At 41.1% G+C, this 23582-nt stretch overlaps 1 protein-coding gene across 5 annotated transcripts in view; it reads left to right on the plus strand.

The window, feature by feature from the left end:
* Positions 1-23582, plus strand: part of FARP2 (FERM, ARH/RhoGEF and pleckstrin domain protein 2) — a 143409-nt gene that overhangs the window by 7733 nt on the left and 112094 nt on the right. For all 5 annotated transcript variants that reach the window (XM_063648439.1, XM_054477264.2, XM_063648441.1 and 2 more), the window contains exon 2: positions 9112-9318. In XM_063648439.1, the coding sequence (XP_063504509.1) occupies positions 9136-9318 (183 nt within the window). In that variant the 5' untranslated portion in view covers positions 9112-9135. The remainder of the gene's footprint in view (positions 1-9111; positions 9319-23582) is intronic.

Here is a 23582-nt window from a genome sequence, read left to right on the forward strand (position 1 = left end):
TGTTTATCCTGGGAATATGTGACTGACTTGGCAAAAGCACGTTGCAGATGTAATGAAGGGTACGAATCAGCTAGCCTGGATTCGTTGTCTAGATTATCCAGGTGGGCCTTAGGTAATTATATGAGCCTTTAAAAGCCGGGATCTTCCTCCAGCTGGTAGCAGATGGAGAAGGCAGAGAGACTGGAAGTATACGAAGTTTTCAGCATAACATTTGTGGCATGGAAGGTGGAAGGGGCCATGAGTCAAGGAATGAGAATGACAGACAGCTGACAGCTAGCAAGAACTAAGGACCTCAGTCTTATACCCACACAGACTTGAATGAGCCTGTAAGTGTATTCTCCCCCAAGAAAATCCACATAAGACCCTAGGTCAGCTGACACCTTGACTTACACCTTTTGAGACCCTAAGGAGAGAACTCTGGTGAGTTACATTACACTCAAACTTCTAACCCGTAGACACTGTGAGATAATAAAAGGCTGTTATTTTAAGCTGCTAAGTTTGTGGAAATTTGTTAAGGCTACAGTTTAAAAAAAAAAAAAAAAAAACTTTATAAAGCCCCTATTATTAAAATAGTCCAAGAAGTAAAGCTGCTCTTGAAACAGATGGAAATATAGAAAGTCTTGGCAAGAAAATAGAAGATATACAGAAGTGGGAATTTTAGTGAAAAATACAGCAACTGAAATAAAATGGAGGAAAGAGTGAATTCATAATGCATGGATTTACAGTTCTTTAAATCAGTTTTTTGTTTGTTTTTAATCTTTTTAATACTTTTCATTTTTTCTTGACAACTGTTCCTTCACAGTCATTTTTAATATATCTTTTCTGCTCTACATCCTGAGAGAAACTTCTCTAGTAATGAACTTTGGAAATGATCCCTGTAAATATAGTCTTATGTTTTTTAGTCCTGAAGAATTTGCACTGTAGTCTATTGGACTGGGAGCAGTGCCGGATATTAGTCTCACCCCTGCACAAATCAGGTCTGTGGCCTTGAGCAAGCAGCTTTGTTTTCAAAGCTATAGTTTCTTATGGAAAGTAGAGACTGGGCCAGGATTTCATAAAGTAGGAGCTTCTCTCTCCCTCTCTCTCAGCTTGAACTCTTGCATGGGTTACTTGAATCCTTATGTACATCAAAAATTATTGCTAGATTTGTTTTTTGTTTTGACTTGTGGAAAATTCCAAACATTCACAAAAGTAGAGAAAATAATAAATCAAAGCCAATGTATACAGCATCAATAATCAACACATGGACAGTCTTTTTTTCCTATACCCACCTCCACTGATCCCCAACTCGTTGGATTATTTTAAAGTAAATGCTAGATATTATTTCATTTTATCCATAAATACTTTAGTATCCATCTCTAAGAGAGAAGGACTTTTTTCCCCTTCATGTACCCACAATACCACTAAAACACTAGAAAATAATATTAACCTCTTAATATCATCTGATGCTTAGTTAGCATTTGCATTTCTCTGATCTCTAAATGTTTGATTCAGTATTCAAATAAGGTCCTATATATAGCATTTGATAACATCATACCTTATAGATAACATGTCTTAGCAGTTTGTAGTTACACACATACACACACCGTTTCCTTTTTTTGTTGCCATTTACCAAAGAGACAAGGTCATTTATCCTGTCGGATTTCTTTGTGATTCTTTTATTCCTTAGGATATATTTTCCTGGTGATGTAGAATGAAGTTACTGGGCTTTGAAGTCACTTGAAGTAATTTTCTTTAGTTTAGCTGATGTCTTGATTTACAGTTAAGACCATTTGTTTCATTTCGTTTGGGTTTTTAGGACTTGCTTTTCTGAAATATTGATTTAATTTTGCTTTCTAATTATGTGAAACCATTTATGAGGTTGCCATATCAAAACTACTAAACACCGTGTACAGTTTCCAACATTGTTTACCCCTTTCACTTCCTCCCTCATAGGTAACCATTTTCATTAGTTTTTGGTTTATGCTCTTTTTTTTTTTTTTAATATAAACAAATACATACCACTTTGGGAGGTTAAAGCAGTGGAATCACTTGAGCCTGAGAGTTCGAGACCAGCCTGGGCAACCTAGTGAGACCTCATCACTACTAAAAAAAAAAAAATATATATATATATATATATATATATATATACGCGTATATATATGTACACACATATATATATTTTCTTCCTCTTTTAACAGAGGTTAGCATGCCATGCACCTGGTTTTGCACCTTTTATTCACTTTCACACCAAAGCAGCATATACAGATCTTGCTTTTTTCTGTAAAGATTTTGATGTTAAATTGGATGGCTTCATACCATCCCCCACAGAAGTATTGAGAATCAGTTATCCAGATTCACTTCAGCTCCTAAAACTTCTGTTTTTCAGTTTGTAGAATTTTGTTTAACATGAAATCAGGATACCAGGTTGTAGAGGATCTAAAATACACTCTAAAGGAAATAATACATCTGTTTAGTGTTCAGGCAATTAAAAAAAAATAGCCTGGGGAGTAAAAGTAAGATTTTCAAATATTGGTTATGTACAAAGAAATCTCTTTGGAACAATTAGTCTGTGTGTATACTATGTTGTTGAATTTGTCTGAAAGTGATCTTCCTTTTCTTGCACACATTTAGCCACTGTTGCATTATGCTAAGGTAGGAAGATTGTGATAACATGATTTTATGGGGTATATTTAATTTTTGGCTACCAAACACTATAAATTAGTAGAAATCAAGAACACATTTCATTTGTTCTCACATTGAGCTGCCTTATCACAGAATCATGGATTCTTAGACCTGAAAAATATCTGATTAACCCTTCCCTTCCTTTGTTATTTTCCAGTTGAAAAAGCTGAGACTGGAAGTGGTGCCGTGACTGAGTTTGTTAATGGCAGAGTTGAAATTGAAATTTAAGCGTGCTGGCCCTGAATTTCCACCATCCCCAGCTGCTGCTGCCTCCTTCCTTGTTCCCCATTAGCGCCTGCGTTTTTATTTGGTCTTTTTTAAATCACAGCTTGGTAGATACCTTTCTGTGTCAGTAAGCGCTCTTCCATCAGCAGAGTTCTTGAGTTGTTGACTGCCCTTCCTGGTGTTTAAGGGACAGGGTTGCCCACATATGGATCCTCCTCAGTGGTCAGCTCTGTGCAAGTGACACAGCCATCCTGAAGCGCCTGCTGGAGAAGTGTGTGCAGGTGAGTTCTGCAGCACCCTTCTCCCCAAGCTTCTGGGGCCAAGCGTAGTTTCTGTGATGCTCGGGCCACACTGCCTTCAGACAACACTGTAGCAGTGTTGGTGTGTTTTTATGCAGCAGTGTTCTGGGGAGGGTGTGCAAGCCCTGCTGGCCCACCCACCTGCCCAGCCAGCCATTTCTCATTAGCAGTTTGAAGGCCTTACTTTACAGTACAGGTCTTGACATTTTTCTCTGCTTCCTCACATTGACTATTTAGTTCCTTATTCTAAAAGTTAGTAATGCTTAGAAAGAGAATAAAGAAGGATCCATCTCTTGCTGTGCTGCAGTAAAGAGGTAATGCACCCCAGGGTCCAGGGATTGAGGAAGAATTCCATTTGAACATCATCAGCAGTGAAGTTTGTTCCCAATGCTGCAGTGGACTTTCATATTAGACGAGTATAGTGAAATATTAAGTTCATATTCTGCTTTCTTGGGTTGGTCGTAAAGGAGTTTAGTTTTTTATTTTCCCAAAGCAGACAGTGAAAAATATTTTAGGAAAGGTGATTTTTTTAAATTGCAAAATAGAAATGTTAGCCCCTACCCGTTACTGTGGATGGTGGACATGCTTTTGTCTAAAAAGCCATGTGCTGATTTTCCAGCAGAAGGGGAAGAGTTTTGGTAGCCAAGTCTGGGCCCAAGTCCTAGCTCTGTCATTTCTGAGTTATTTGTTCCTTGGCAGGCCTTTTTTTTTTTTTTAATAGATTTTATTTTTAGAGCAGTTTTAGGTTAATAGCAAAATTAAGCAGGAGGTAAAGAGATTTTCCATATACCCTCCACCCCCACATACACACAGCATCCCCTACTGTCAACATTTGTCACTAGAGTGGTCCATTTGTTACAAACCTACTCAGTACATCATTATCACCCAAACCTTTGGCAGACTTTTGAGCTGAATTTTCCAACTTTAAAATAGAAATGACATGTCACAGGGTTTTCTGTTATTATTAAATGAGACTATACCCACAAGAGCTGAGTTTGTAGTAGGCAGGACCGAATGTCAGTAGTGCAAATTGTATCGGCCACCACAAATGTTTTTAGGACTGAAGACTGCAAAGCATTTCATTCACATTGAAAGAAGATGGCACAATAAACAGTCCCCCACAGATTCTTGGTTGTTTACATTGCCACTTTCCTCTGGGTATCTGGGAAGTTTCGCTGGCAGGAGCAGGGATGGGCAGAGGTTGACACCAGATTCCTAGGACCACAGAACATGGTGCGCCAAGGACTGTTAATGGCCTTGCCATGTTTCTAGTCTAGCCTGTGTGTTCTTGCCTGTTTAATACTTGTTTATAAGCACACAAAGCAAAACAGAGGTAATTTTCGTTAGTCAAAATTTATGTAAAACAGCCTCAGCCTGCCGAGTAGCTGGGATTGACGGGCTTTGACACCGAGGTTAACCGACAGTCACAACAATGGGGTTACCTGCCGGTTTTCTATTAATGTGTTTTTTTATATTTCTTTAGAGATAGAGTCTCACTATGTTGCCCAGGCTGGTTTCAAACTGCTAGCCTCAAGTGATCCTCCCACCTCAGTCTCCTGAGTAGCTGGGATTATAGATGTGCGCCACTATTCCTGGCTTTATTAAGGTCTTTTTAAGCTTTCGTAAGCTTAGTAATAAACTTAAAGTCTTAAACTTAAATCTTAGTCTTAAATTTAGTGTTAAAGTCTTAAATATAAGTCTTAGTCTTAATCTTAAAGCTGAGTAATTATTAAATGGATAGTTTATGCCACGTTACTATTATGTGACAACAAACAGATTTTTCTTTGGGGTATCAGCAACAGAGTACCACAGGGTCATCTTCTCTCAAGTGAATCTGTCTTCTTAAGATCAGTCTCATGAACAAGGGTATCTTGTTGTGGCCTTGCATCTCAGCTGCAGCCATGTTGATGTCTGTCTGGGCTAATTAGGATGTAAGTCGCTGCTTGGAAAGTGTGCAAACGTGTAAAGATTTCCTCTGTGAGCCACGTATTTGAGAAGAGATTTTGATATTCCTTGAGCTAAGAAAAGTGTTTTTTATTTGTCTAGTGTGTCATGTTCTCGTGAAAGAGGAAGCAATGTTAAAAAGCTTGTTGTTTTAAACATTTTTGTTATAAAATAAACACATATAAAAACATGAATCAGATGTATGGCTTAATGAATTATAAAATGAACACTGTCCAGGTCAAGAAATAAAACTGTGCCCTGCCAACCTAAGAACTCTTTCCCTGTGTTCCATCCCAGTGACAGTCCCTCTCTCCCATCAAGAAGGGACCACTTTTCTAGTAATAACTTCCTTGTGTTTTCTTTTTATGGTTTTATCAGTGGAATGTGCACCTCTAGGGATTACACGTTAGTCTTGTCTATTTTTTTTTTTTTTAGCAGTAGATGTTTAGACATGACTTTCTTATAATGAGTAGAAGAGAAAGAACCTGAAGAAATTTTTAAAGCTATACTTAAGAAAACATAAATGAGAATTATACAGTAGAATAAATAAGAGAAATGACTTCTAAAAATGTATTTCAGTTGTATAAATGTTTACAGATTTGTAGCATTACTTAAGGGAAAGAATGCCTTTGGTGACCAAAGTAAAACATCCTATCCCTTGTTTCAGAAGAACCCACTGTTGGTGGTTCTATATTTGATAAATGTTGTGAGCTGACCAAGAACATATGGATCATTTATTTTTATTTTCATGTTTTCATGTTGGACGTACCTTCAAAGTGGAAGTCTTCTTCATTTGCATTCTCTTACTTTTGCATTAACTACTCAATAAATAAAAGTTTGTGAAAAAGACAAATATCATATATTCTCACTCATATGTGGGAACTGAAAAAAAGTGATGGTTACCAGAGATTGGGAAGGGTAGTAGGGGGTGGGAAATTAAGAAGGATTAATTAATGGGTACAAAAATGCAGTAAGAAGAAATAAGATTTATTGTTTGATAGCACAATAGGGCAACTGTAGTTAATACCTTATTGTATATTTCAAAATAACTGGAGGAGTGGATTTGGAATGTTCCCAACAGAAAGAATTTGTAAATGTTTGAGGTGGAGGATATCCCAAATACCCTAATTTGACCATTACACATTGTTTGCTTGTATAAGGATACAAAACTTGAGTTAGACAGCAGTTTAGAAGATCTATTATATAGCATGGTGACTCTAGTTAGTAACAACATATTATATTTCTGAAAATTGCTAAGATACATATTGTATTTCTGAAAATTAGTAATTTTTGTGGATTTTAAGTGTTCTCACCACAAAAAATGTGAAGTTTGTGAGGTCATGCATATGTTAATTGCCTCAATTTGGCCATCCCGTAGTGTAGACATATTTCAGGGCATCATGTTGTACATGATAAGTATATACAATTTTTGTCAATTAAAAAATAAGAAAAAAAATCACATACCCCATAAACATGTACAATTATGCACTCATAAAAATTAAGTTTGTGGAATTGAAATGAAAAGGCTCATTTATGATTCTCAGAACTTCATATATCTCATGTTTAATATTAGTGTTGCAAAAACATTAATTTTGTTTAAGTGTTGTTCTGTTTGTGGTTGTAGTCTTTTGTCTTTTGCTGTTATCATCTTTACAGTACATTGCATGATGTACCAGTGCATGTTTTTTGGTGCCACTGACATTAAGTAAATACTTAGCAAATGTTTACAGTAAGAATTTAGTTCCTGCCCTCAAGCAGCATCCAGCATGGAGAAAGACAGCTGAAGATGATAGGTAACTGCCAACCTGTGCCAAACGTGCAGCTCAGGTAATAAATGTGTCAGTCAGTGGCTTTGTTTAGGAATTAGGATGGGACCTTGCACTGCCTTGTCGTTTTGTTCATAGTGCTCACATTTTGCTTGTCCCGGAGGATTTAGCTCTTCATTTTTTGCTTTCTTGTCTGATAAATTGGACGTGTGCAGAAGTTCAAAAGGTTGTCTTTGTGGGTAAGGTTTAAGTGTACAGTAGGAAATGCTTGGCAGTAAGTCACTGAGAGCCTATTTGAAATTAAGAGATTAAAAAGGTTCTTTTCTAGGTGTGGTGGCTCGCCTATAATCCTATAATCCCAGCACTTTGGGAGGCCGAGGTGGGAGGATCACTTGAGGCCAGGAGTTGAAAACCAGCCTGGCCAACATGGTGAAACCCCATCTCTACTAAAAATACAAAAAATTAGCTGGGTGTGATGGCGCGCTCCTGTGGTCCCAGCTACTCCAGAGGCTGAGGTGGGAGAATTGCTTGAGCCCGGGAGGTGGAGGTTGCAGTGAACCAAGATGGGGCCAATGCACTTTAGCCTGGGCAACAGAGCCAAGACTCTGTCTCCAAAAAAAGGGGGGGTTCTTGATTTGCTTGTCTTGATGACAAAATAAGCATGAAAAAGAGGAAAGGGCCAGGAGACTCGGAGCAATTAAGTTGTCACGCAAGGGGATTGGGCTAGAAATTGAGTGAGATTAACTCTTTAAAAGGTTACAGATTAGTGGAAGACTCTGAGAGTGATTGGGTGAGATAAAATAATGCGTGCAGTGCTGCATGCTTTGTTGATTAAACACCCAGCATTTGTATCTCACCTCCACCAGTTTTGCCATATTTTTTGCCATACTATGTTTTATTGTATTAAATATTTAAAAATTGATTTTTAAACATAAGACATTTCACAAGGGAAGTTGCCATAAATAATAGATAATTAATAAATATTAAAAACAAGCTAGTATTATTAATTCTAGCTGATACTTAATACTAAATATTTAGTACCTAATACTAGCCTGATGTTCGTTAAAAACAATGAAGACACATTTTACTATCTTTGTGTGTCCCATGCCATCATGTTGCAGACTTCAAATATACACAATAAAATCTGTTTTAAAAAATATATACCCAATTTGAATGGAAAAATAAAATCTACAGTGCATTAAATAAATAATGACAAGAATAGCCCTGTTAGACTTAATAGCTTGCAAGCAGAGACCTTTCCCTTGGCACAAAAAGAGAGTTGAAAAGGACCTGAGCTCCTCCCTAGGCCAGGTGTTTGACCTTCTTGGGCCCTCATTGTCATCTGTTAAGTGGGCTGTGGATAGTGATGAGGGGGTTATTGTGAAGATGGGGGTTATTGTGAGAATGGGCAGGAGCTGGGAAGGGCCTGACCAGGGGCAGGTGCCTCCTGCTACCAGGCACGTGGTCCTTGTTACCCTTATCCAGGCTGTCATTCAGTTCCATGTGTGAAATTACGTCCCAGACTACCAGTGGCACCGGCTGCACCCTGGCGAGACTCGTTAGAAAAATCGAGGGGTACAAAGCTGGCAAAGACAAACCTGGCTGTTTTCATCTCCTTTAATGGCATTTTTCCTCAGCTGGAGTAGCCCTTTACTCCACATAAAGTCAGCAGAGGGGAAGAACAGTTGCACGAATGCCTCAGCTCTTGCTGTGCACTGCCTGACACGCGTTGATGCTATGCTTTGTGGAGCCTGTTTACGTTTGGTAGAAATGGCACCATCTAGTCCTTAAAAAGGATCATCACCACAATAACTGTTTGGGCTGGTGGAGAGAGGTGTGCCAGGGAGTGGACAGTCTAGGGTTGGTGTGGCAGCCCTGAGCTCTCTTGCCTCTGCTAGGTGGGTGGGTGGTGGTGATGTCACTCGTTTGTGAGGTCTAACAGGTTAAATGAGTTAATGGGTATGCCTGGCTCATAGAGCATCTGGAAATATTGTTATTGAGGGTGGTGCTTGTTATTTTATGCTCCACCTATGAGTGCCTGAGTAGCAAATAATCTTTTGTAACACTTTCTTTTGAAGTGATTAAGACTCACAGAAGTTGCAGTAATAGTACAGAGGATTCCCGTGTCTCCAATAATTCTTTTTTTACCTTGTTTTGATACCTAAATAATGTGATAATTCCTTCATGTGTGTTTTTTTTTTTTTTCATTTTAGTGTTTTCTTCACTCATGGTGAAGAATGGGGGAGATAGAAGGAACATACAGAGTCCTGCAGACTGCAGGGACGCGCTTGGGTGCCCAGACCCCTGTGGGAGTTAGCACCCTTGAGCCTGGGCAGGCTCTCTTGCCCAGAATGCAAGAGAAGCACCTGCACCTCAGAGTAAAGCTGCTGGACCACACCTTGGAAATATTTGACATTGAGGTAAGAAGGATGATTTTTGGAGGCATATTTCCTTAGTCTTCTAACGGTCAAATTATGTACCAAATTCCATTTTGCTGGTTAGACTTTGCATATTAAGTTGATCAAGAGTGGCTTTGGTAACAGAGAAAATCCTTAGAAACAGTAAATCTGAATTTCTCCTTTTATTTGGAAAGTGATATTGTATCTTTTGTTTAAAATTGTAGTGTAATTTGGTCTTTCTACTCATCTTCTTTCTTGAGAGGCTGGCTAAGAGACTGCTGGAAGGTGCAGACTGGAGCCAGATGGTACACCCAGACCTTCCCAGCTTAAGCCATCTGGTCTCAGCGAGGCCCGGGCCACCTGGATGAGGGGATGCCACTTAGCCTCCATGTGTGTCAGCTTCCTTTTCTGAAACAGAGGGACAATTATAATCCCTCTTTCTCAGAGCTGCTGGTGTGAGGATTGAGCAGACACACAGAGCCTGTCATGCAGGAGGTGTTGTGTGGTGTTAACATACAACTTAATTTTCTAGGTCAATGATAATACAGTTTTTATTCTGAAAATTCCCTGATAGAAGATTGCACTGGTAATATTAGCAAGAACAATTAAATATACTAAAAATATATGCGTATATCAATATTTAAATAACACTATTTTTTAGATCCATGTGATGTATTAGAAAACATTTTTTGTTTTTCTACATGTTATTAACATGAAAGTTCTTTTTATTTATTCATCTTTTACTTTTTTTTTTTTTTTTTTTGAGAAAGGGTCTTGTTCTGTCAACCCAGGCTGGAGTGCAGTGGTGCAATCATGGTTCACTGCAGCCTGGACCTCATGGGCTCAAGTGATCCGCCCTCCTCAACCCCAGGAGTAGCTGGGATTACAAGCATGCACCACCACACCTGGCTAATTTTTGTATTTTTAGTAGAAACGGGGTTTTGCCATGTTGCCCAGGCTGGCCTCAAACTCCTGGGCTCAAGGGATCCTCCCGCCTCAGCCTCCCAAGTGCTAGGATTATAGGTGTAAGCCACCGTGCCCGGCCAAAAGTTCTTTTTAAAATTATTTATTTTCATATGTAATACACAAATACATTCTCTTTTTTCTAATTTTTTCTGGCTCTCAAGTAACATCTTTAGAAGCTTTTCTTGCTCTTAATGGCACAAAAGTAAGGACAAGAGAATGAATTTAAACTAGCAGGAGGTTTATTTACACTTGGGAATTTCTTTTGAGGAGTCAAGATGCCACACAGAAAACAAAACTATTATTGAGCTGTGGACCTTATTGCGGAATGCATTGCATGGGGTGGGAAGGAGGGAAGAGGGAACACAGAGGAGGGGAGCTTGGTGGGTGGGGCAGTGAAGCTCTGAGCAAGGTGGTCTCTCTGTGGCTTTGAGTGTTGTTTGAAGGCAAGTATGGAGGATGTAAGAACCCAGGGGACCTGGATACTTTTCTGAAGCGCTTATCTGAGGAGGAAGTGAAAGATAATTTCATCAGGGCCATGGTAACTGAAACTGGTAGGACCTGTCTGTCCAACTTCCCACATCACTTCTGTTGCAGGGAAGGAGGTCTGAAGCTGGGCAACCTTTGAACCCTGAAGAGTAGCAGTCGGCTGCCCTTTCACCAGCTCTTGGGTGACTTTCCTGTAGGAAATAGGTTAAATTCTGGAAACTTAATTAGGCTCCCAAATCTTTTTCTTTTTTTTTTTTGAGGTGGAGTCTTGCCCTGTCACCCAGGCTGGAGTGCCATGGCACGATCTCGGCTCACTGCAAGCTCTGCCTCCCGGGTTCACGCCATTCTCCTGCCTCAGCTTCCCGAATAGCTGGGACTACAGGTGCCCGCCACCATTCCCGGCTTGTTTCTTTTTTTATATTTTTGGTAGAGACGGAGTTTCACTGTGTTAGCCAGTATGATCTCGATCTCCTGACCTTGTGATCTGCCCGCCTCGGCCTCCCAAAGTGCTGGGATTACAGGTGTGAGCCACCGCGCCCAGCCCCAAATCTTTTTCAGTCAAGTGTTTGGAGGAATTTTCACCATGTAGCCATCCTTCAATAAACACATTTACCGTAGTCTAGGCTTGTAACAGGTGCAAAATTTAAGAGAAAAAAAGTAAAAGAAAAATAATTGTACTAATAGGTTTACTTTTAGAGTGTCTTTTTTTTTTGTTCTGCCTACTGGACTTTATCAACTAAAACTAAGACCCAGAAGAAAAAAGCACACATTTGTTGTTGAGTCATAAATGAAATGTAAATTCTTCTCTAAGAAATTCACCTTTACTGAGTATGAGTCATTTTATACCTAAGGAAATAAGAGATGCCATTTTGTGAAGGTTTTGCAATATTTAGAGCTTGTCAGTTTTAATAAATTGAGATTATGGTTTCAGTTAAATATAACTGTCATGTTTGGTATTTGATATATCTGGCAGAGTTACCAGAAATTAAAGAACTTTTATTTGAAGCAGAAGAAAATGGTCTTGCGTATTCTGAATATCCTGGGTTGGATGGGGTACTTTTTTTTTTTAAGAGACAGGATCATGCTGTGTTCCCCAGGCCAGCCTCTAACTCTTGGACTCAAGTGATCCTCCTGCCTCAGCCTCCCAAGTAGCTAGGACTACAGGTGTGAGCCACTGTGCCAGCTTGGGGTATTTTTTACATTGTGTTGCCTGCTGATACACATCTTTAGGGAGAGCTAAAATTCAATATATTATAAGTTGGTCATATTCTGCTTCCAAGTACCCTGTCCTCCACAACTGCATCAGTTAGCTTTGTTAAGTAACAAACCATCCGTGACGTGGAGCTTAAATCACAGGTCTATGTGTTGGTTTGGAGGCTCTACCAGGCTGACTTGGAGGGTTGGGCAATCTGGGATTGCCTTACACACACATTTGGCACCCTGGTTGGAACCTCATGTGCAGAATCTCATTCTCCCTCCAGCCCACTAGGCCTCATTTTTGTGGTCACAGAAACATTCTCAGTCCAGAAGTGGGCACTGCAGTGTCCCTTGGGCTCTTGGCTTGGAGTTTGTCCATTGTGCCTTCTGCCACATTTCATTAATCAAAGCTACCAGGCTAGCTCTGATTCGAGAGGTGGAGAAGTAGAGGCTCCTTGATGGGACAGCAGCCAGGAATTGGTGAGCATTTTTTGTAATCTACCCTGACAGATATTGCCAGTGTACCCGGATACAGCCTCTGGAAGTGCAATTGTCTGTGCCACTCTAAGGTTTGGTGTCAGTGGGCTGGTGTGTAGGGCCTGCCCTGAGTGGGCAGAGTCCCCTCCTGGGGAAGTGCCCCCTGCATAGCCCCACAGAGGCAGGCTTGTCCCGTCCCCTCTCCCTTGTTGTCTTTGGATCAAGGCTGGTTGCCTGACCCAAGCCCACCATCACTGTCTTGGCTGTCATTTGTCCACTTGTCTTATTCGTATTCTGTGTCTCTGCCTCTTGACTTTACATTGGAACCAAGAGACAGACTGTGGTCAGGTGGTTTTTGCTGTTGGACCTGTAGGCTGAGGCAGACATTCGGCTACAGGGTGTCGGGTGCACTGAGCAGTGAGACCCCTGGCTGGGCAGGTCTGTCTTGGTGAAGACACCACATCCTGGTGCCTGCTTGCTGTCTCCCTGCTCCTGAAATGCAAGTTCTGGGAAGGAAAGGCTGTATTGTATCTACTTCTGCACCTCTGGTGTTTGGAACAGGGCGTTGCTGAGTAAACGTGTTAAATGAATGAAATCGAAAGTTAGATTTGATTAACAGACTTTAAGAATGTTTTGAATTTTTCCCTCGATAGCAGTGTTTTCTAACCTCAGGGATTCAATTTTGTTTTGTTTTGGGGTTTTCTGGCCATATGCACCTATCTTATTTTTTTGTTTACTAGATTATCTTTTCACTTAAGTCTTAAGCAGTAGTGTTCTTCCAGGGAGATGTGCTGATATTAAACTTGAAAAGCACTAGCTTCTTCTGTATTCTCATGGCCAGAAAACACTAACATCGCGTGGTGCTGTGCAAATTCCCCAAGTTGATATTGAAGTTTACATTTCAGGAACCTTTTTAACATAGGGGAAATTTTGACATTTCGTTGTTTTTAAAATGTTTATTTTTTGCTTTGGTGAAAACATAGACCAACTTGGCCTGAAGACCTCAGTGTTGGTGCTCATGGACAGACGTCCATGTAGAATCTGTGGTGAGTGGTTTTATGTATGTCTGCAACAAGTAAGCCCTGGCTCTCTTCCTTATATTTTCTTCAGAAAGTTGAGCTCTCTAAGTCTCCAGTTTTATTTATATCTCCCATCTCCCAGAGTGTACAAATGAAAATCTGTTTTCTATCAAGGCAGATTGCCACAAGAATGGCAAATGATTCTAGAGCAAAAACTGCTGACAGAGAAGCTAGTGGAGGTGATTGAGCACAGGGTTGTATTTTGTTCCCGTTCTTTCCTTCTAGATCTAGAAATGCATACGTGTTTATTCTTGCAGCACTTTTTCTCTAGATCTAGAAACACATGCTTGTTTATTGTTGCAGCTCTTTCTTTCTAGATCTACAAATACATGTGTATTTATTCTGGCAATACTTTCTCTCTAGATCTAGAAATGCATGCTTGTTTATTGTTGCTACCGATGAGTCAAGATGATTTGAAGCTAGAAGCTGTTCAGTATGTAATAGTGTTGGTGGATAAAATGGAGCTGAAATGTTTTAACAGCTCTATAGAGATGTAATTCACATACCATACAATTTACCCATTTAAAGCGTAAAATTCATTGGTATTTAATATTCACAGAAATGTACAACTATCACCACAGTCAATTTTAGAGCATTTTAATCACCCCACATGTTTTAGCTGTCACCTCCTCAACCTCCCATCTCCCTTCCCCTCAGCTCTAAGCAAACAGTAACCTACTTTCTATCCCTGTCGATTACCTTGTTCTGAACATTTCATATGAATAGGATCATACACTATGTAGTCTTGTATGACTGGCTTTTTTCACTTAGTATATGTTTTGAAGGTTCATCCATGTTGTAACATGTAGCAGTACTTCATTCTTTTCCATGGCTGAATAATATTTCATTGTATGGATATACCACATTTTATCTGTTCCTCAGTTGATGGACATTTGGATTGTTTCCATCTTTTGGCTATTATGAATAATGCTGCTGTAAACATTCATGTACAAGTTTTTGTGTGGATGTATGTTTTCATTTTTGAGAGGATAAAGTCATCTCTTGGTGTCTTAGCAGGAGTGGGTCTAGGACCCTTGAGGATACCAATATCCATAGATGTTCAAATCCTTTATATAAAAAATGGTATAGTATTTGCATATACACATCCTCTGGTGTACTTTGTTTATCTTATTTTATTTATTTATTTATTTTGAGACAGAGTCTTACTCTGTCGCCCAGGCTGGAGTGCAGTGACGTGATTTCAGCTCACTGCAGCCTCTGCCTCCTGGGTTCAAACAATTCTCCTGCCTCAGCCTCCCGAGTAGCTGGGATTACAGGTGTCTGCCACCACACCCAGCTAATTTTTTGTATTTTTAGTAGAGACAGGGTTTCACCATGTTGGCCAGGCTGGTCTCAAACTCCTGACCTCAGGTGATCCACCTGCCTTGGCCTCCCATAGTGCAGGGATTACAGGTGTGAGCCACTGCACCCGGCCATCTGGTGTACTTTAACTCGTCTCTAGATTACTTATAATACCTCATACAATGGAAACACTATGTGAATACTTGTTATACTGTATTGACTTTTTTTTTCTATTATCTCTCATTGTACTATTACTTTTTATCATTTTGGTGGGGTTGTTTTTAGCATTTTTGATCATCAGGTGGTTAATCAAATCTGTGGATGCTGAACCTGTGGATACAGAGTACTGACAGAATACCTAGGAGTAGAATTGCTGGGTCACATGGGAAATCTAGGTCTAATCATTAAAGGAACTGCCAGACTGTTTTCCAAAGTAGCTGTGCCATTTTGCATTCCTGCCAGCAATGTTATGTGTTCCAATTTCTCCACATATTTGCCAACACTTATTATTTTCTGACTTTTTTATTCTAGCCATCCTAGTAGGTATGTAGTAGTATCTCATTGTGGTTTGAGATGATATTTTTATTTTTATTTTTATTTTATTTTATTTTTTTGAGGCAGAATTTCACTCTGTCTCTCAGGCTGGAGCGCAATGGCATGATTTCAGCTCACTGCAACCTCTGCCTCCCGGGCTCAAGCAATTCTCCTGCCTCAGCCTCCTGAGTAGTTGGGATTACAGGCGCCCACCACCATGCCCGGCTAATTTTTTTTTTGTATTTTTAGTAGAGACGGGGTTTCATCATGTTGGCCAGGCTGGTTTTGAACTCCTGACCATAAGTGATCCACCCCCCTCGGCCTCCCAAAGTGTTGGGATTACAGGTGCCAGCCACCATGCCCGGCCTATTTTTTTTTTTTTTTTTTTTTTTTTTTGAGTGAGGATCTTGCTCTGTCACCCAGACTGGAGTGCAGTGGCATAGTCAAAACTCACTGCAGCCTTGACCTCCCCGGGCTCAGGTGATCCTTCTGCCTCAGCCTCCCGAGTAGCTGGGACTACTGGCGGGCACCACCATGCTGGCTAATTTGTTAAATTTTTGTAGAGATGGGGTCTCCCCACATTACCCGTTTGTCTCAAACTCTTGGTCTCTAGCAATCCTCCTGCCTCAGCCTCCCAAAGTGCTGGGATTATAGGTGTGAGCTACCACACCTAGCCAGAAGCCAACTTGTAAACTGATTTTTGATCAGGAGAGAAATCTGTATGATGTATTTAGGGTGGAGGCCTATTTGTGGATATTGACTTCAATTATATTTTATTTTAAGCCACTTTTGGCATTTATTAATGGGATATTTAGCTAATCAAAGGTCAGTGACTAGTTTTTTTATCTAGTAAAGTCTTGATTTGTTTTTAATTGATTAAACAAATTCTGTGGTTTTGAACATAGAAATCTGGCCTCAGCTCTAAAGAATCTTGCTTTTGCGCCATAATTGTTTTAAAACCATCTGAAAGTTGTGTGTCAGCTTGCCTTGTCTTGTGTGCTGAGTCATGGGGTAGAAATACTTTCAGCTCCAAACCATGCCAGGTGTGAAAAGTGTCTAACTCCATTGCTGGATGCAGTGGAAGGAGAGTTGAGGTGCATAATTGAGACCCCATTCTAGAAAGTCTTCCCTGGCTCTTTAGAGGGTAAGATGTCTAGAACAATTATACTCTCATTAATTCATAATTAACTCTTAGATTTAGGAGTTAATGCGATTTAAAGGTTTTCTATTATCTGAAAGTTAGTATTATGGAGAAGAGATATGTAATGATTAAAAGATCAACCTGGGATGCAGTTTAAGGGTGTGAGGCCTCGCCCCTGGCAGCGAATGTCCTTTGCCTTTGCTGACAAGTGGGGATTGCATCTAATGAGCATGAGGGTTTTCTTTATTATTGTTCATCTACTTTCTCATGTTCCCCTTTTCTTTAACATACTCACAGTTGTTAGGGTGGACTTTCTTTTCTTTCTTTTTTTCTTTAGAATTGCAGAGGCTTTAGGTTAAATATGTGACAAGTAGGAAGACAAATTCTCAGTCACGAAGTTCTGTGCTAGAAGACTTTAACTTGCTATTCCAGTAAAAACTTAATGTTTTCATTCTGGCAGGAAGAAATAGTCAAAATTCCAGAAAGTATTGTAGCCAGATGTTTGTCATTGCTCCCACACGAACATCCTAAATATAGCAAATAAACTGCCTTAGAACTTATTTTGGTCTGACCTCAGAAGAAAAAGTAACTCAGCTTCTGAAATTTGGGGATAATAGAGGTTTTATACAAAAGCTCTTATGTGTTTCTGGGATACCAAGCTATTATGTGACTCTGCCCTAGCTTTTAAAACCTGTTATTTTGTCTTGGAAAGTTGATCTATTCCTTTGACCCTGATGCTCAAGAATGTGGTAGGGTGGTGCATGGCAGAAATGTGGACATTTTTATTCTTAGTTTTCCAGTGGTGATGTTGGCACTCCCAGAGCCAGCTCCCCCACCAAGCCCTAACACACATACACAAGCAAGGTTGGTAAGTCACTGTCTGTGTTAGATTACACAGCAAGGGCAACTGATGAAGAAGTTAGGCCAGCAAATGGAAAAGAATAGGGAAATGTCATCCTGTTGATCCCTGTACCAGTGAAGACGCCATGACAGTGGTTGTATAGCAGAGAATAATCAAGTTATTTCAGGATCTCAGCAGAGGGTTGTGGGAATGAAACTTGCTGACTGGGTCACCTGGACTCGCACACCATTTGTTGAGCACCTGAGAGTCCTAGCACCCGATGTGGTTGATCACATATCAGGTGACACAGGCAGTGGCTGACCCATGTGAGCTGTGAGCCCCAACTCAGAAACCCCTTGATCTACTCGTACCCATGTAACTCCCCCATTTTTGATCAGGAGAGAATTTTATTCTGTTGTTATTTGATTTTTGGGAGGCTAGAAAAGCTAAGCTTGTACAGGTTGAGTATCCCTTATCTAACATAGTTAGGATCAGAAGATTTTCGGATTTTTTTCAGATTTTGGAATATTTGCATTATGCTTATTAGTCAAGCATCCCGAATCTGAAAATCCAAAACCTGAATTGTTCCATGAGCATTTCCTTTGAACATCATGTTAGCACTAAAATTTTTTGAATTTTGGAGCATTTCAGATTTCAGATTATTATAATAATATATTATATTATATTATATGGGATTATATTATATTATATGGGATGCTCAACCCATACTATATTTTACTTGACTGCCTCTGTATTGCCACTACCCTTCAGTTCTTCTCATCCCTCCCCTGAAACTTCAAATGCCTACATTCTTGACCCAACTCCCTGCAAAGAGGTCAGAACCAGGAGGAGGAGAGGGTGGGTAGTGCATGTTGAACATGCCCCGCCTCCACTGAGCAGGCTCTTCTGGGCCTCCATGACCAGTGTGCCCATCCCCACTCTGTAGCTGGCTTCCACCTGGGGCAGGTTAGGACCAGGTTTTAAATCTCAGCCCTTACCCCCCTGATGGAGTGTGAACATGAGTCTTTTCCAGGGCTGGAGATTACATTCCCTTTCCCAACACAGGCCCATCCTAGGGGATTGCCTCATGCCCCTGGTGTTCTGCCAGTCTCTTTGTTCTCTGTGTCCTTTTCCCTACTCTGGAAACCCCACTCTGCTGTGGGCCCTGTACCTGGCCTGTTGTGGACTATAAGTAGTGCCGCTCCTGGCCTGTTCTGATTGCCACCGCCAGCCACTTTGTCCTGGGGTGCCACTCCCCTCTAGTGCCCAAAACCTTTTAGACTCAGCTGTACCCCGACCTGCTGCTGGTTGTTGTATTGTTGAGAAATTCCTCAAGGCGCTCTAGGCAGGATTGAGGACTGCTGACTTTGAGAAGAGTTCACAGGCTCTGGAGCGTGGACTTCCCACCTGAGCTCCCATCAGCCTGCCCCATCCATCAGGCACCTTTTGCTGATGCCATTTCTTTCTCACACTCATTTCTCCCCCTCTGTTCGTCCTTGAACGCAACAGACCTCAGAGCCCTCTTCTCCACAGCTGGAAGGTGCAGTGCTTTTCAAGGTTCTGCTGGCGCTTCACTTCTAGGGGCATTTTTCAGTCATATCAGCCTCACGTAAGGAAGCTAATTTTACATTATTGTTCATTTTTAGGTATAGAAAATAATCATGAATCTCCAGAGAGCTGATGGTAGAATTACAGTGATCTCTGTTGAGAGAGTGCATTCTGCTTTTTTACCTTACAGAGTGTTACATGTATATTTTTCAAGTTACATGATTATTTCACAAATTATGTGTTCACAGTGGTTTAACACTTGCACTGCAGCACCTCAGCTTTCTGGGGATGAAGCTGCCCCTGGTGAAGCCCCCCAAGTCCTTTCCTGTATGTCGAGCAAAGGCTCATGGGGTTACATGCTGCAGCTAGAAGACCAATCAACACCATCTCTCAAGGTTCCTCATGCTTCTTTTTTTAGAGGGAATGTAATTCAGTTTTCATTATACCGTTAATACTTGTTCGCTGCGGAAAAACAGGAACTCACAGTGGCCCACAGCCAAGGATAACTACCCAGAGAGAACAACCATTCACATTTTTCTGAATACCCTTCTGGCCTTTTATATATTCACCTATATTGAACAAAATTGGGACTAAACTATGTGCGTTTTTGTAGTCTTTTCAAAAATTAAACATTATGTTCCGAACTTTTTTTATATGGTCTTTTAAAAGTTTTTAATGGCTATAGTGTTCTATTTTCAGTTTCTCTGTACAAAATTTTTTTTTTTTTTTTTTTTTTTTTTTTTGAGGCAGGGTCTCATCCTGTTGCCCAGGCTGGAGTGCGGTGGCGCAATCCAACCTCCGCCTCCTGGGCTCAAGTGATCCTCACACCTCAGCCTCCCAAGTAGCTGGGACTACAGATGTGTGCCACCATGCCCGGCTAATTTTGCATTTTTTGGAGAGATGGGGTTTCCCCATGTTGCCCTGGCTGGTCTTGAACTCCTGGGCTCAAGCCATCTATCAGCCTCAGCCTCCCAAAGTGCTAGGATTACAGGTGTGAGCCACCACACCCAGTCTATACAAAATCTTTATACACATTTTTGATTATCTCCTTGGGGTAAACGTATAGAAATGGAGGTTCTTCATCAAAGTGTATGTACAGTTTTGAGGTCTTTGATACATGTTGTGAAATTGTATTCCAGAAACAGCAGAAGCACCTCATGCCCCTACCAGTGGTATATGCAGGTGTTCATTTCTCTCACCTTTATGGACATTTCATATTATAATTTTTAGTAACATCTCCTGTTTAATAGGCAAAAGTTAGGATTTTTATTTACATTTTCATCAGACTTGTCTGTTTTATTTTTTGTTTTGTGTAGTTTTTGGTGTTTTTGGTCTACATCATATTTGAAGTTTAAAAATAACTTAAGAGTTGGGAAGATATTGAATACATTGTGTTGGAAGTAAAATAAAAAAGGAAATAAGAATCAAGGAGTGCTGGAGACTTCACAGAAAGTGACTACTTACGGTGAAGGAAAGGATAGAAAAATTACGGAAAGCCACACAGATGGGATGTGGGTTTGGGCTGTGCTCACCCCAACAGCCTTAGGCCAGCACATGTTCAGCAGGTATTTGCTGAGCCTCGGTGTGCACCACCCTCTGCCGTCGGAGCTGGGAGTGCCAAAGTGAACATAGCAGACAGGAACCCTGCCTCCTTGCACTTCTTCGGCAGTGGGGAGCTCAACGGTAGACAAGGTACACTGTGAAGTGCTTAGTGCCCAGGAGAGAAATAAAGCACGGAGGGAGCAGGAGACATGGAGCTGCGCTCAGATGGAGATCCACATCCCACACTACCACACCCCTACACCCCTGTTCCTGTGGTGGGAGGGGCCGGCACAGATCTCTGTTCTTGAGAACAGTGTTCAGGTGGATGGAACAGCACATGCAGGTGCCATTAGGTGACCCCCATCTGGCATGTTTGGGGATTAGCAAGAGACCATGTGGTGGGAGTGGAGCAGAGAGTCATCTAGGAGGGCTTCTGCTCACATGGAGGGAAATGGAACTCCACCCAGGACGTGATGACTTGGTCCGGAACCAGGCCAGGGCAAGAGGGGAGCCTTTGGGTGACATTTGTGGTGACCCAGGGCATGTCTTGGGTAGAAGGGAGCAAGGGAAATAGTGAGAACCAGTTGCATCCTGGAGAGATTTTGAAGGTGGAGCCTGCAGAATTTGCTGGTGCTGATGTGGAGGATCAGAAACCCAGGAGCCAACATGGTGCAAGGACTGGGCCTGAGCTCCCATGTCCTGCACTGGGGAGCCCATGGGAAGAGCTCCCATGTTGTTGGTTTGGGGCCATGTGGAGTTTAAGAGGCTCATTGGGCATCTGAGTAGAGGGTTCTCAGGCACTGGGCTTGGTGAGAAGAAGCGTTGTTGCTATGTCCTGAAGGAATGTGAGCTCTTTTCAGTGCACCAGATGCAAGGGGGCCATTGCCGTGACCTTCCAGAAGGTGCTAACATTGCCATTCTGTGAAGCCACCGCTGTTATCCCGCTAGGTCATGGTGAATGCCAAGTGTCAGAATATCTCTGACAAATACCCAAGTGTCAGAATATCTCTGACAAATACCCAAGTGTCTCAGAATATCTTTGACACTTGGCATTCACCATGACCTAGTGGAAGCCTTTGGGTGACATTGCAGTCACCCAAAGACAGCTTTTCTAAACTGTCATCAGTCTTCAACTTCTGAACTTTTATTCTTAGAGAAATTTAGATTGGTCATTAAAGAGAAACATGAAAAGTATCTGTTGGCGCTTCCAACCGTTGTTATTGGAATGCTCTGGAATGTTCTATGCACATGAGTGATCCTTTACATGTACAGTTTTGCACTTTATATAGCAGCTTCTTTTTGCCACAGTGGCAGAGGGGATCCCAGTCCTACTTAAAGGCTTTTTCTGGTTTCTAGGAAAGTCAGAAAGATATTCTTTCCTCCTTGACCCACAATCTTAAACACTTGCCTGGAACTAATAAACTTCTGAAAAGCTAGTGATGAGAATCAGTTGCATCCTGGAGATGCAACTGATAAGTTCATGGATCAATCTAAAATATATTTCTCTGAAATAAATCTAATAATTTTCTACCTTAGAAAATTTTTAAATATATTTCTTAAATTATAAAATTTATACATCCAACAAAAAATTCAGTCAATATAAATGAGTAGGATGGGCACAGTGGCTCACACCTGTAATCCCGGCACTTTTGGAGGCCAAGGCAAGTGGATCATTTGAGCTCAGGAGCTCGAGACAATTCTGGGCAACATAGTGAACCTGTCTCTACTAAAAATACAAAAATTAGCCAGGCATGGTGGCTCACGCCTGTAGTCCCAGCTACTCAGGAGGCTAAGGTGGGAGGATCACCTGAGCCCTGGAGGTGGAGGTTGCAGTGAACCGTGATTGCACCGCTGCACTCCAGCCTGGGTGACAGAGCCAGACCTTGTCTCAAAAAAAGAGAAAAAAAAATTTTTAATTACCTATTTGCCCACACCCAGAATTAACGTCTTCAACATTTACGTCATATCATCCATTTAACTCTTCTAGACATTTTTTGCACTTGTTTATGCACTTTTATATACACATACCCCATCTATATCACTACTTCTGTCCTTTTGATTACTTAAGTACTGAGAAGAATTAGCTTCCCATTGTGAATGTGCTTATATATATTTCTCTCTTTACCTCCTGCAATTTTTATTTTATGAATGTCAACACTATGGTTATTTGTCCAAAGATATATGTAACTGTTAGATCTTAATGGACACAAGGTTATGGCTGCCTGACACGCATATGGCACCAGCTTGTTTTGATTTGATTTTTTTAGAGACGGGGTCTTGCTCTGTAACCCAGGCTTGAGTGTAGTAGCATGATCATAGCTCACTGCATCCTTGAACTCCAAGGCTCAAGTGATCCGCCCATCTCAGCCTTCCAAGTAGTTGGGACTACAGATGCACCCCACCACACCCAGCCAATTAAAAAATATATTTTTTTAATTTTAGAAATGGGGTCCCACTGTTGTTGCTCAGGCTGGCTTGAGCCTGAGCTCAAGTGAACCTGGCCCCAAGTGATCCTCTGGCCTGATTCTCTTGAGTAGCTGGGATTACAGGCGTGAGTCATTGCTCCCTGCTCAGCACTGGGTTTTGAGAAAAGAAAAGCTTTATTGCCAGTCAACCAACAAGCAGACAGGAGGCCGGCTCAGATCTGTCTCCCCATTCTGTCCTTAAGGCAGTATATTTAAGGGAGAGATTTTGGGGGAAGCGTTTAAAGATTGGTTAGTGATTGCCAAAGGGAAAGGGGAGGTTTGGAAAGTCCCCTGGGCATGTGCAGCTATCTCTTCACGCGTCTTCATGCGTTGCGTGTGCAGATTCAGGGGGAGTATGAAACGTGGTAGAAGTTCCAGCTGTGATGTTACCAAGCTCCTTCTGTGCAGGCTCCAGCTGGCCACCTTGGTTCCCACCAATTTCAGCCGGATTTGTTACCTTACAAGCAGAGGGAGTTTCAGCAAGCTGCTGTTTTTCTTATCTGCCGTCCTGTAAGTTCAAGCTTTTCTGTTAGTCACTGGTTTCTTTAACTGTTTGGGACATGGTGTCAATAACACTTTTCCTCTAATAAGTGTCCTTTTATTGTCCCACTTGTGCCTTTTTGGCCTAAATTCAACCTTGTATTCAACCACGTAACCAAGGTCCCCTTGCTTTTTTGTTTGTTTGTTTGTTTGTTTGTTTGTTTGGA

Source organism: Pongo pygmaeus, chromosome 11, assembly GCF_028885625.2.
Source record: "Pongo pygmaeus isolate AG05252 chromosome 11, NHGRI_mPonPyg2-v2.0_pri, whole genome shotgun sequence".
Classification (NCBI taxonomy): Eukaryota; Metazoa; Chordata; class Mammalia; order Primates; family Hominidae; genus Pongo; species Pongo pygmaeus.